At 40.3% G+C, this 13349-nt stretch overlaps 1 protein-coding gene across 2 annotated transcripts in view; it reads right to left on the bottom strand.

The window, feature by feature from the left end:
• Window positions 1-13349, bottom strand: part of SULF1 (sulfatase 1) — a 204450-nt gene that overhangs the window by 82885 nt on the left and 108216 nt on the right. For both annotated transcript variants that reach the window (XM_040354377.1, XM_040354376.1), the window contains exon 6: window positions 159-328. In XM_040354377.1, the coding sequence (XP_040210311.1) occupies window positions 159-328 (170 nt within the window). The remainder of the gene's footprint in view (window positions 1-158; window positions 329-13349) is intronic.

The raw sequence follows: 13349 nt of genomic DNA, 5'->3' as shown, positions 1-13349 counted from the left end.
CCCCCCCCCCCCCACACACACACACATTTGATCAACATTTCCACACAAGCATTTATAGCATATCTGTAAAAAAGCTGAAAAAGTAAAAAAAAGGCTCAATATCTACACAAATTCCCAACATTATCTGCACTGGATATAGTACCAAATATTTTACTTACATATGCTGTGAAGCATTAGGGAACATTTCTGAAAACTGTGGCGCAGAATCCTCAGGACCATGTGGTGCTGCGTGACTGATCACCATCATTATTGGTCGATGGGGGTACATGTTCTTTGAGTGTTTAAAATAACTAATGCTGTCATTGGTAATAAGATCTGTGAAATAGTCCTGAAATAAAAGAAAAAAATTAAACAATGTTTACAAAATATTCCCCATAATACAAAAGATAAAGATCAAAGTGCAAGTGTGTGCACAGTCCAAACTTAGGTTTATAGTTCTGAACAGCATAGAGCATACTAAACCCACAACAGTAAAATCACTCTGTGTATGCAGTAAAGCATGCTTTTTATACCTAAGGGGTTAATCCTCTGCATTGTGTAAAAAGGTTTGATCCTGTGTTTTCTGAGAGTTTTTTTTCTTGGGAGACTGCAAGTGATCAGCACAGGGCCAATCAGCACTGTCCAGACAGGGGATCAGAGGTCTTGCAGGCTCATAGGACAATCAGGGGAGGGTTAAAACTTTTCCTATAAGCTTTAACCCAAAACTAATGGAAGTCACAGGACTGCTCTAACTGCTAACGAAAAAAGGTATTTGGCAGTTTATATTTACTAAAACTATTGCATTTCCATGTTCTGTGTATTGTGGGAGACCAGATATAGTGAATGCAGAGTCCTGGGTTTAGTAACAATTTTAAGCCTGATATGACAAAGTTAATTTGGCAGGACACAAAACGAAAAATCCTAAAAATTATACTATTAAAAAAAAGAAGCATTTCATTTCAGCTCCAGCTGAAAAGGCTAAGTCTAATTTGCTGTCTGCACCCCATTGGGGAGATTTCACTTCCCTTTTTGTCCCAGAGGTGCAACAGGAATTAAGAGGAAATCTCCCAAAGTGTAAGGAGTGCCTCTCTTATACCGTTGTCTACAGAACAAATACCCCATTGAGGATTTAACAACACCCCTGGTTCTGGAGAGAACCATTCTGTTTCAGGAACAAAGATCACCACTATGAACAGAGAGGTAAAAGTCCCAAACAGAGACACAGATAACAATAAAAACTTGACGGAGGGTCTAATCCCAGAAGGAAGCACAAGAAAGCCTGCAAACTGTTTGCTGAAGACAAGCAGACTAAGGACATGAATTACTGGAACCATGTCCTGTGGTCTAATAAGAAGCAGAGCATGAGCCCCTTCCTTTGGCAACTGGGATGCAGGGCAGTATTCCAACATCATAATGACCCCAAACACGACTCCAAGATGACCAATGCCTTGCTAAAGATGCTGAGGGTAAAGATGATGGACTGGCCAAGCATGTCTCCAGACCTAAACCCTATTGAGCATCTGTGGGGCATCCTCAAACACAAGGTGGAGGATTGCAAGGTCTCTAACATCCACCAGTTTAGTGATGTCGTCATGGAGGTGTGGAAGAGAACTCCAGTGGCAACCTGTGAAGCTCTGGTGAACTCCATGCCCAAGAGGGTTAAGGCAGTGCTGGAAAATAATAGTGGCACACAAAATATTGACACTTTGTGCCAAATTTGGACATTTTCACTTAAAGGAGTTGTAAAGGAAAACATTTTTTTGCCTAAAATTAATGTCTGCAAGGTAGACAGACAGAATAGTGTAATAATTCTGTTAAAAAACTAGTAAATACCTATTAAATTCCTTCATCTATATCACCTCCGGCATTCTAGTTTCTGTTCTCTCATTCACTTGGTTTTCATCGCTCGTTCATGTAAGAACTACATTTCCCAGTATGAATTGCGGCACACCCAGTAATTCACACCTCCTTGAAGTCTCTAACATGTAAAGAGCATCCTGCTGCACAGATGTAGTTCCCAGGAGGGGGCGAGCACGTTACTGACCACCGCAGTAAAGCCTCCCTTCACGGTGGTCAGTAAAATCAGACAAGCAGGAAGTGAACAGAACAGAGAAGAAATAGAGCAACTTCTGAGCAAAAACTAACAATGAGGAAGTGAAAAGAGGAATGTCTGCAGGTAAAGGGTGCTTATTATGAAAAAAATACATTTCCTTTACAACCCCTTTAAGGGTGTACTCAGTTTTGTTGCCAGCGGTTTAAACATTAATGGCTGTGTGTTGAGTTATTTTGAGGGGACAGCAAATTTACTGTTATACAAGCTGTACACTCACTACTTTACATTGTAACAAAGTGTAATTTCTTCAGTGTTGTCACATGAAAATTTATAATAAAATATTTACAGAAATGTGAGGGGTGTACTCACTTTTGTGAGATACTGTATATACACACACACAAAGCGTGTACACTGAGGACTTCTCGTACCTGCTACTAACCAATATAAAATATCTTCAATGCAGGTGTATTTATTTATGCTAAACCAAAGAATACATACGTCTTAAAGCGGTGGTTCACCCTCATTACCAACATTTTACCATTAAATTAGGCATAGTAGCGCGAGCTACAGTATGCCTGTATTTATTTTTTTAGCCCCGTACTCACTATACAATCGTATAGATAAGATTCCGACTCCCCGCGGGGAATGGGCGTTCCTATCCAGAGGGAGGATGATTGACGGCCGGCTATGGCACATCACGCTCCCCGAAGATAGCCGGAGTAGGTCTCGGCTCTTCACGGCGCTATACTTCGCCTGCGCACAGACTATGCGCAGGCGCCGTGAAGAGCCAAGTCCTATTTCGGCTATTTCCGGAGAAGCGTGACGTGCCATAGCCGGCCGTCAATCACCTTCCCTCTGGATAGGAACGCCCATTCCCCGCGCGGAGTCGGAATCTTATCTATACGATTGCACAGTGAGTACGGGGCTAAAAAAATAAATACAGGCATACTGTAGCTTGCGCTACTATGCTTAATTTTATGCTAGAAGAATTTTTTTTTTTTTTTTTTATAGGGTGAACCCCCGCTTTAAAGAATTTTTAGTTTTGTCAGTCTATCTGCTTTCCAAAATATATCACTGGGGGGAAAAATAAATCTATGTTAACATTTAATGCTATGTCTATCAATCCAAGCCAACTGGGTCTGCATTGTTGCTGCCACTGTACAGCTTGAGAATTTTAATTGGTAGAATGATGCACTGTGCACTAAGACTCATTGCTCTCTGAGTCCACCTGGAACTGAATTATTAGCAGGGTGGGGCACTACTTTTCCGGTCGTGGCTCTGGCCATCATGGTACAGAATAGGCAAACTCTGGGCAAACTGTCTCTTATAGCTCCTTCATCCCAAGCCTTGGAATGCCTTGTGTGACTAACATGTCTGATGTTTTTCTAGTCAATTAACTTGGGTAAGACGGGGTACTACAAGACAGTTGGGTGGTCAGAAATAAAAATCCAACCCTGGTTGTGACATGTTCAATATACAATTTTTCACTTTGTCTGAAAGCTAATATAAACATGTGTGAAGTGAACAAAAGCCCTGGCCAGATAAGATTTTTTTTTACTTTGCACTTCGCAAAATAATGCATGGCTGCTGAAGTGATCTCCATGAAGAAAAAAGACAGAATGACCTGTTTCCTGGCTCACTTTTCTCCACTGTTTCTTAAAGTGAACCCATGAGTGCATTATATAGAAGCTACAATTGCAGTCTTGTTTCTAAAGTTTCTGGATCATCTACCTGTTCCTTCAGTGACTCACAAGATGGTGAAAATGGGATCAGGATACCTTTATTTGCAAGTCATGAATACCTCCATATTGCTGTACTCACAGGTTTATTTCAAGCCACAAGGCTGAAACATGCAAGCCGGTCTCATTCCTAATCCAGTGTTTTAGGATTTTAACCCCATGTTCCAATAAAGCCTTCATAAATGTCTTGTGTTTTGACTTTTGCTGGACTTTCACTTCAAGCCTCTGTCTTCTCTCCCAGTGATCTGCTGTGTGAATTAATGCCTCTGGCAAGGCTAGTAGGATCCAAATGCAATCATGAACAGTTGTGAAGACAGGTGCCAACAGTGAAAAAATGAGATCCAAAAATTATAACAAATTTCTGGCAATAATATTGATGCTTAGCAGTCAACTGGAAGTATTTCAATATTTTGCCTGTACAGCTCTTTTATGCAATTTACTGAAAGCTCACATCAATCCAATGTGTAAAATTATGGAAATTTTGGACCTTTTAATTCCACTTTATATAATCTAGTAAAAGTGGAACAGACACATTTTAGGCAAACGAGAATAACATATCAGTACAGAGGGAAGGATGTATGCCACCCTGATGCTTTCCAGATACATTTCCCGACAAAACCTACATAATGTGCCAAGTCAAAGCTTTGATATCCTGGAAAGCATAAAGAAGGCTTAAAAGGCCATCAGTGTATTGTATCCTGTTTGATTAATGGGTGACATGGGTGTCTTTTATTTGCTTTTACTTTCTAAATTCCTTTTTTATCAAGGTACTCAAAGTCTAAAAAAGCTGGAACATTATGATCACCAGAAATAAAGTTTAATTTAGAGTAGTGACAACTTCAACATATTCTGAATATTAGGCTTCTGGAGGTCATTGTATATTTTCAGTTTAACATACATGAAGAATTATTAATTGCAAGTAGATACCCAATCTGTTTCCACTAATTACAGGCATACCCCACTTTTAAGTACACATTGGGGTTTATTTACTATCGCTGGAGAGTGCAAAACCAGGCTCACTTTTGCATAGAAACCAATGAGCTTCTAACCCCAGCTTTTTCATTTAAGCCTGGTAATAAAACCTGGAAGCTCATTGGTTTCTATGCAGAAGTGAGTCTGATTTTGCACTCTCCAGCGATAGTAAATAAACCCCATTGCGTACTTAAAAGTGGGGTATGTCTGTAAATGAAAACTAACAAAGTAAGATGCAAATAAAGCAAATAAAATAAAATAAAATACTGAGGCTCATGCAAATTCAAAGTGGAAACTGGTATCCAGACAATGCATAATAAATATTAACATATTCTGAACGAGCGGTAAAAGCACTTAAAACGAGGCCTTTCTTCTATAGCTATGGGCATTGTGGATAAATTCATTTTCAAAGTTCACAACATATCAAGTTAAATATCAGCTTTTTTTTAATATGAGAATAGATCTTTGCAGCCTGCTAGCCTTCTAATGTAAACACACAGCAGGTGTTAGAGACCAACTGAAAAACTTTAGAGTCTTTGTTGTGATTTTTGAGAATTAATAATTTGATATAAAAAGGAGCTAGAAAGGTGAATGAGAGTTTGTTTGTACTGCTGCTTGTTATTAATGTGTACATAGTTTCATGTCCATGAAACACAGGTGCACAGGTGCACTTTAAAGCAGAACTAAACCCTCCTATCCTTTACCAAGGAAGCTGCCATTGTAGCCTTTGTTTGATCTCCTTTGCCAGGTTGAGGCACATGAGATTAGCTATGACACCAGCCAGTTCGGATAGCTAACATAAGTGCACTAGTAACTTTAAGGCCCTTTGCATACTAGGGCATGTAACCAAACTGTGTTCAATCCTAGAATTTTAGTGGCGCTGGCATTTAGAGCCCTATGAGTTCAGGGCATTCTTTCCTGAAGGCATAAGGCCCTAAAATACCAGTATCACTCGATTCAGGTTTCAGCCCCATCCAGCCACAGTATGTATTAGCCTGTCATTGACTCTGATAGGCTGCAGGGCTGGATGCCACTTGCCAACCTAGCAAAACCCTGGTATGGAATGCACATGGGCTAGACACATCTCTGTGCAAGGGACTTAACAGTAGTCATTCAAGGCATGCCTTAAATCAGTGGGGTTAGTTCTTATTTAAGACAAAAAGAAATCTAAAAAGTTACACCGACCAAGCATATGTTTTTTTTTCACTGATCTAATCTTCATACATACATACATACATACATACATACATACATTTACCCCACTTCTTAAAGTGATTCTAAACTCAGAAGATTTTTTTTTATCTTAATGCATTCTAAGGTATGGTCAGCACTCAGATAGTATTCCTTTATTAAATACTGACACATAGAAGAAACTCTAGGCCACTGATCCTGTTCCTTGCTTTACTACCCAGATAATCACTGACCCCAACAAACATGTGAATATATCAAGTATCGGTGCACCTGACATGCACATACTTGTTTCAGGTCAGGAACTCTCCAAGCAGTGAGGTCAGGATAATAATGACATCCTGGGAGAATGCAACTTAAAAATCAAGTCAGCAATCCCATATTCCTTTCCCTGGTGATTCCTGGCATGCATTTAGGAAACCAGTCTATTATTTTAGGGCTCATTTACCCCAACCGCTTGCCCATAAGCTACAAAGACAGTGTACCAGGGTGTACATGTCACAGATGTGATGATTTGCTTCTTGGCAAAAAGGAAACCCCACATTGGCCAAACACAATCCATCAACCGCATGATATCTACATTTTTGTTAAGAGGTGGTATGGGCTTTTAGGGGTTAAAGCAGGAGATAAGGAAGCCCCATAATGCCTCTTAATTGCCTGTAAAAACAATCCACCATAAATTGTTCTTCAGAAGGCTAAGGCTAGTCTAAGCTAGCCCTTAAGCCTAGTACACACAATCAGAAAATCGTCTGAAAAATACCACTTTCAAAGCGGATGTACCATAATCGAATCGTTAGTACACATCTTGCGAGAGCTGATCACGACAATTAATCCGAAATTATTCAAAGGGACAAACATGAAACATTTTCTTGTACAATACCAGATAGACTAAAGAATACATTACAATACAACACATTTCATCACTTTTGAAGTTGTATTCTTTTGTACGGAAATTTTTGTAAGTTGAGTAACCTCTTTATTTTTGATACAAGACTAGCATGCAAAAAAAAGGGACCATCATTTGTCAGTTATTCTCATCGTGTGTACAAGGCTTTAGAGTTAGGGCTTATTCATTATCTTTGCTGAGCTGTGTTGCTCTACAAAGAGCAATGCAGACACAACAAAAGGGCACATAGAAAACAATGTTTTTTCATGTGCCCTGTTCATATAACAATGCTGTGTCAAGGTGGGTTGTCAAGGGCTTATAAAAGATTAAAATAATACATGTACTCTTTACCTTGACATGACCATTGGGAAGTGTAAGTAGTGTTAAAAGTTAAGATCATTTAAGAGGTCGTAATAACTACGATCCTGCAGCTGTCGACATTTAAGAGAAATCTAACTTGCAAACAAGTAGGCTTAACCTATAGGCAAAATGGTTGCGGAAATTGTGCTTCTCAGGAAAGCCGAGGAAATTAAACAAAAGCAGAGGGGGGCTAGGGATGAAGATGAATTTTTAAATTAAACCACCTGCCACCAGGAGAAGCCTGCAGTCTCCAGCTGAAACCACTAGTAAGCCGTGTAGGGACAAGAGGTGATCACATGACCCATAGAGCTCAGAACAGATGCGAGGGGGAGAGAAGCTGCGCTCTACTCCAATAAAACGAACGAATGAAGTGTAACCCCAGCTTTATTTCCAACTCATAAGACAGCCACTGTTTCTATTCAGACAGAAGTGGGGTGTAAGGATTGGAATGATTTATTTTATGAGCACCGTGGAATCATTGAGCAAATCCATGCAACAACAAAAAATAAAACTGCTAATGCTTAACAAGAAAAACTGAATTGTAGATAAACACTAGAAACCAGGTTCTTAAATGTGCTTCTGGGTAAGACTGCAGTCTCTTGTCTTTACAGTGCAACTATCCTCTCATGCTGCAGTTTAAGTGTGTGAAGGGTGTAGTGGGCAGTGTTGAGACAAAGTCCTCTAGGATCCAGGGCATGGATGCAAATGTGTATTTAATCAGCAAGTTAAAGCAAGGCCAGGTTTCCAAAACGATTATCAAAAGCCATAACGTGTTCTTCCATCTGGGAACAAGGTGGTTTACTCACTCAACAAAAATGCTAATTATATTCTGAAATGTTCCCCTTTTATACTAGAATTATGTTTCTTGTACATGGAATTTTTTTATTGCAGTACTACAAAACAAACACACGCAAATTTACCAAATTAACATATGAGCAGCAAATACATTAGCTGAAGGGATGAAGGGGAGCAAGATGTTCTGTTGTTAAAAAATAAAATGCTGTCAGCACTCCTGATACAGAGCTGACTGATGCAGTCTAATCTGAAGGACTGAACTGTCATTTTGACAGCTCAGTACTGCACGGTGCAGTATATGGCTGGGGCGATACAGAGGCAGGAGAGGCAATAATCCAGATGTGTACCCGCCCCCCAGCAGCACAGCACTCCAGGTGTCTTTGCATCAATCTAGCTCTGGCAGTGGATTTAAAAAAAAAGGTACATGAACTAGCAAATACTCAGGGGGGTTAAAGGATTCAGAAAACGACATGCAGATGAGGTCACAGGCAGCTGTAGATTTGGCAAGCGGGAAAGTTGGGTACAAAAGTCATAAATGTTGATTTACTAAAGGCAAATAGGTTGTGCCCTTTGCAAAGTGCAGTTGCACGCTGCCAGAGCAGTTGCTCCAGACCTTAGTAAAAGCTCTGCTGACTTCCAACATCCAAACATGTGCAAGCAAAAACGCTGTTTTTTTTTTATTTTCCTTGCACGTGATTGGGTATGCTTTGTGAATTGAAGCTCTACCTCATTTACTAAGCTCTAGAGCAACTGCACTTGCAGAGTACAACTGCACTTTGCAAAGTGCAAAGGGGCAGATCCACAGAGCGGGTACGCCAGTGTATCTACTGATACGCCGGCATACTTTCAAATTACCCGCTTCGTATCTTTGGTTTGAATCCTCAAACCAAGATACAACCGCATCTGGGTTAGATCCGACAGGTGTACGTCCTCGTATGCCTTCGGATCTAAAATGCAATACTTTGGCGTCCGCTGGGTGGCGTTCACGTCGTTTTCCACATCGGGTATGCAAATTAACTATTTCCGACGATCCACGAACATACACGCGGCTGTCGCATTCTCTTACGCCGTCTCTAGTCGGCTTTTTCCGGCGTATAGTTAAAGCTGCTGTTTTGCGGTGTATAGTTAGACTTGCCATGTTAAGTATGGCCGTCGTTCCCGCGTCGAAATTTGAATTTATTTATTTTTTTGCGTAAGTTGTCCGTGAATCGGGATGGACGTAATTCACGTCTAGGTTAAAAAAAAATGTCGTTGTTGCGACGTCATTTAGCGCAATGCACGGCGGGAAATTTAGAAACGGAGCATGCGCAGTTCATTCGGTGCGGGGACGCGCTTCATTTAAATGAAGCACGCCCCCTAATTGCCGATTTGAATTCCGCCGCCAGAGATACACTATGCCGCGGTAACTTACGGCGCAAAATCTTTAAGGATTCTTAATTACGACAGGTAAGGTACGGCGGCGTAGCGTATACCTGATACGCTGCGCCAATCTATTTCTATGTGGATCTGGCCCAAAGCCTCTTTGCCTGTAGTAAATCAACCCCCATTGTTTGTACTGTCACTCTGCAGCTAGGGGTGTACAGCCTTTCTTATAAATATGAGAATAAGTGACTTTAAGCCACTATGTATTTTGAAGTGCAATCAGTACAACTTTAGAATTGAGAAACTATATAAATTTGGGATTTCAAGTAACAATTCAGATTTGTACCTCAGAAGATATATAGGAGTTGAATTACTAAAACTGTAGAGGGCAAAATCTAGGGCAGTGATGCATGGTAGCCAATCAGCTTCCAGTTGTTGTTTTTTTGGTCACAGATTAAGGCTCCTTGCAGATGGGGCGGACTCCGTCAAGTGGATCTGTCTGCTCAGTGGGGGATCTGTCTGCAGATGACAGGTCCATGTTCGCTCCACTGTTCTCTATGGGGTGGTCTGATGGAAACAGACAGCCTATCTGTATCTGACAGTCATGCAATCCGATCTGCCAAACAGATGGGGAACAGATCCCCATCCGTCTGTTTTTAGTGGACCAGATCGGATGCCGGCAGGTGTCAACAGACATCCACCACTCCATAGAGAGCCAATCACCATTGGCTCCCACTGCTATCAATCAAAGTCAGTAAGCCAATGAGGAGCGAGAGAGAGAGTGGGGCCAAGCCACATTTCCGTGTCTGAAAAGACACACAGAGCAGCGGCTCGGCTTGGGTGACTCCATAGCAAGCTGCGTGCTGTGGGGGCACTTGGCAAAAGCGAGGGGCCAGGAGTGCCAGCAAGGGACCCGAGAAGAGGAGATCCTGGGCTGCTCTGTGCAAAACCACTACACAGAGCAGGTAAGTATAACATGTTTGTTATTTTTAATCAAAAGAAACCAAGTCTTTAATATCACTTTAAGTTCAGGTTAACACTGGCCAACATGCTAAACTACAGTGTTTTTCTGTGCTTGCAGCTGTCATGCCAATGTGCATTTCAATATACTGCATCCTTTTTTTTTGTGGTGGGGGGATTAACTTTATTTCAAGTGTCATTACAGAGCAGTACAGGGTGCTGTATTGCTGTGCGGTGGCCTGTTGTGCCATGCAGTGCGCTGCGAAAAATGCAGACATGCTGAATTATGCATATCACACCAGCATTGTAGTGTGGATGGGGTACATAGAAAACAATTGTTTTCTATGTGCCCTAGAGGTGACCTGCGATTTTCCATTATTATTACACATAGGGGGTTATTTACGAAAGGCAAATCCACTTTGCACTACAAGTGCAAACTACAAATGCAAAGTGCACTTGAAATTGCACTGAAAGTGCACTTGGAAGTGTAGTCGCTGTAAATCTGAGGGGTAGATCTGAAACGAGGGGAAGCTCTGCTGATTTTATTATCCGATCATGTGCAAGCTAAAATGCTGTTTTTTATTTTTCTTGCATGTCCCCCTTGGATCTACAGCGACTGCACTTAATAGTAATAACCCCCATAGTGTGAACAAGCCCTTTACTGTCTTTATGTCATTCACCTCATCCCTTGTTTGATCTCTGAGCAGTAAGGCTCCATTCACACCTATGCAGGTACAATGTGCACGTGTGTTTGTGCAATTTTGTGTGTCGCATTTAGGAAATCTGGGTGCCTTACATGTGAAAAATCGCAAAAAAATAAGTGCCTAACTCTTTATTTTAAATAGAGCCGCACAAAAATGCATGGGGTACTTTTTTACCATTACTTTGTTGACCTTGTTTTTGGTGTGCACAAAAATGCACAAGTTTTTGGTTAAACTTAGAGTCAGATCCATTAAGAACCACTGTAAAAAAGGATCATACATAGTAAATGTGGTACACAAAGAGGAAAAAATTTGCCTACACAATTGTCACAAATCAGTAAGAATAGTAATCGTTCATAATAAAAAGATTCTGCAAATCCGATAGAAGTCACAAACCTGCCAAAGCTTAAGGAACAAATATCAAGGAACGCTGAAGGATGGTTATGCTGAATTAATTTGACGCCGTATATCTTCCAGGACCTAAGGGGATGAGCACCATTAAGCTTGTAATCTTATGTGCAATCCTATTACATGGGTCAAATGCCATAACTGGAACATCTGTGTCACTGTCTGAAGAAAACCCAGCATGCGGCAGGCACGCTGAAAAGGCTCATGGTTTGCAGCAGTTAGCAGCTCTGTGAAATCTCACGGCTGTAGGCAAGTCACCTTGGCACACTTTCCGAGTTTTTTGTTAGGATTGAAGTCTTCGTTTCAGAAATCTTCCCAGAACCTTGTTATTTCTCACATATCCATTCCAATTGTACTGCCTTGAGACTCAACAGTACATTTTTTTTCCAAAGCATAATGAAAACAGCATGGACCGAGGTCCTGTTTGTGAGTTTTATAGATGGAAATACATGGTAACATCATTTATCGTAACATTACAGATCCCAGGAACGCCACATGTTGCCCCTTCCTCTCTTGCCTGATTGAAGTTTGTCAGGATTAAACCTTTTCTTTTATCCAGATGTCACCATCAGTTGAACTTTCACATGCAAATTAACTAATTTGTGATAACAAACACACTAAAAATATCACATTCCAAGTAGACATCTATGACGTTGGTTAGGAAAAAAACTGGCAAAATCTATGGCGGAGGAGGGTGACATCAGAAAGAGGTCAAAGCTTGCAACACCAAAAGTAGTTTATGAATCAGCATTACGGTTAGTAAGTCATAGGCTATCCAGACCTCCATGATTACAATTTCCAGGAAGATTTATGATCATCTGTTCTAAATATCTTAAACAGATTCTCTGTTTAGGTTAAATATTTATCTAACATGTCCCTGTGCTAGGTTAGTTGATGTAAAAGTAGTCATAGATTTTAGATATTTTGTCAGATAAATAAACCAATGGAAGACATAGCTATCTACCTTCTGACCTACAAGCATGCATGTATATGACTTTAAGACACTTCAAATGCCCAAAGGATGTGAAAGCCACAGCTCTAATAGGGTAAAACTCTATTGGCCAGAGTGGAATTATTTGGTTGAGAAACTTTGCTGGGCATTATTGGTAAAATTGCACATATGCCTGACACCTTGACTATTATTTGATCCTACTCAACATATCCAGTATCAGAAAAAAACATCTGTGTGTACCTATACTACATTGACTATTTTTTACTATGGGATGTAGTGGTAACATGCATCACTGTAAAGCTTAAATAATAGTAACCTCGAATACTCCTTACATAACTCAGAATATTTATGCAACAGAAAAGGTTCACCTAATCTCATTAATTTGTCATACTTCAGTGTGGTCCAACACTACTGGTTAAAGGTATTGGAATTGGCAAGCTCGGACTGCACCCATAAATACAAAGTGCACATGTGCCCAGACTTTGGACATTAAACTATTTTCATATTGAACAAGCAGGAAAACCTTTAAACGAAACCACCCCCAATCTTTTAATGTACAATTATTTCTTCGCAAAGATCCAAAGGCTCTAGAGTTGGGCTGTTGAGCTGATAGACTGCCAAGATACTGATCTTAAAGAATATTCCCAAATATTTCAGAGAACTTTGAAAATTGAATTCTCCCCAATGCCTTTGGATACAGAGATTAATGGTGTTTTTCACTGATCTACTTGCTCAGAATATGTAAATACATTAGTAGACATTATCGAAACCCTTAAAGGGTAACAAATTTTGCATTTGATATTCAGTCACTGGGTAATCTTCATATTACGTGGTTATATGGTGCCTCTGGGAATTTTTTGAAAGCCCTCCAACGATTTGTTTTAAAAGAGACACAGTGAAATGGCCATGTATAGCGAGTTTTGATATAAAACTATAGTCTTTTATTACCTTTTTATTAGTAATACAAATAATCAACTTAATGTAAACCGTATCA

The sequence above is a fragment of the Rana temporaria genome, chromosome 5 (genome assembly GCF_905171775.1).
Source record: "Rana temporaria chromosome 5, aRanTem1.1, whole genome shotgun sequence".
Taxonomy (NCBI): Eukaryota; Metazoa; Chordata; class Amphibia; order Anura; family Ranidae; genus Rana; species Rana temporaria.
Note: the sequence above shows the minus strand (reverse complement) of the source record. Positions and strands in the feature narration are given on the sequence as shown.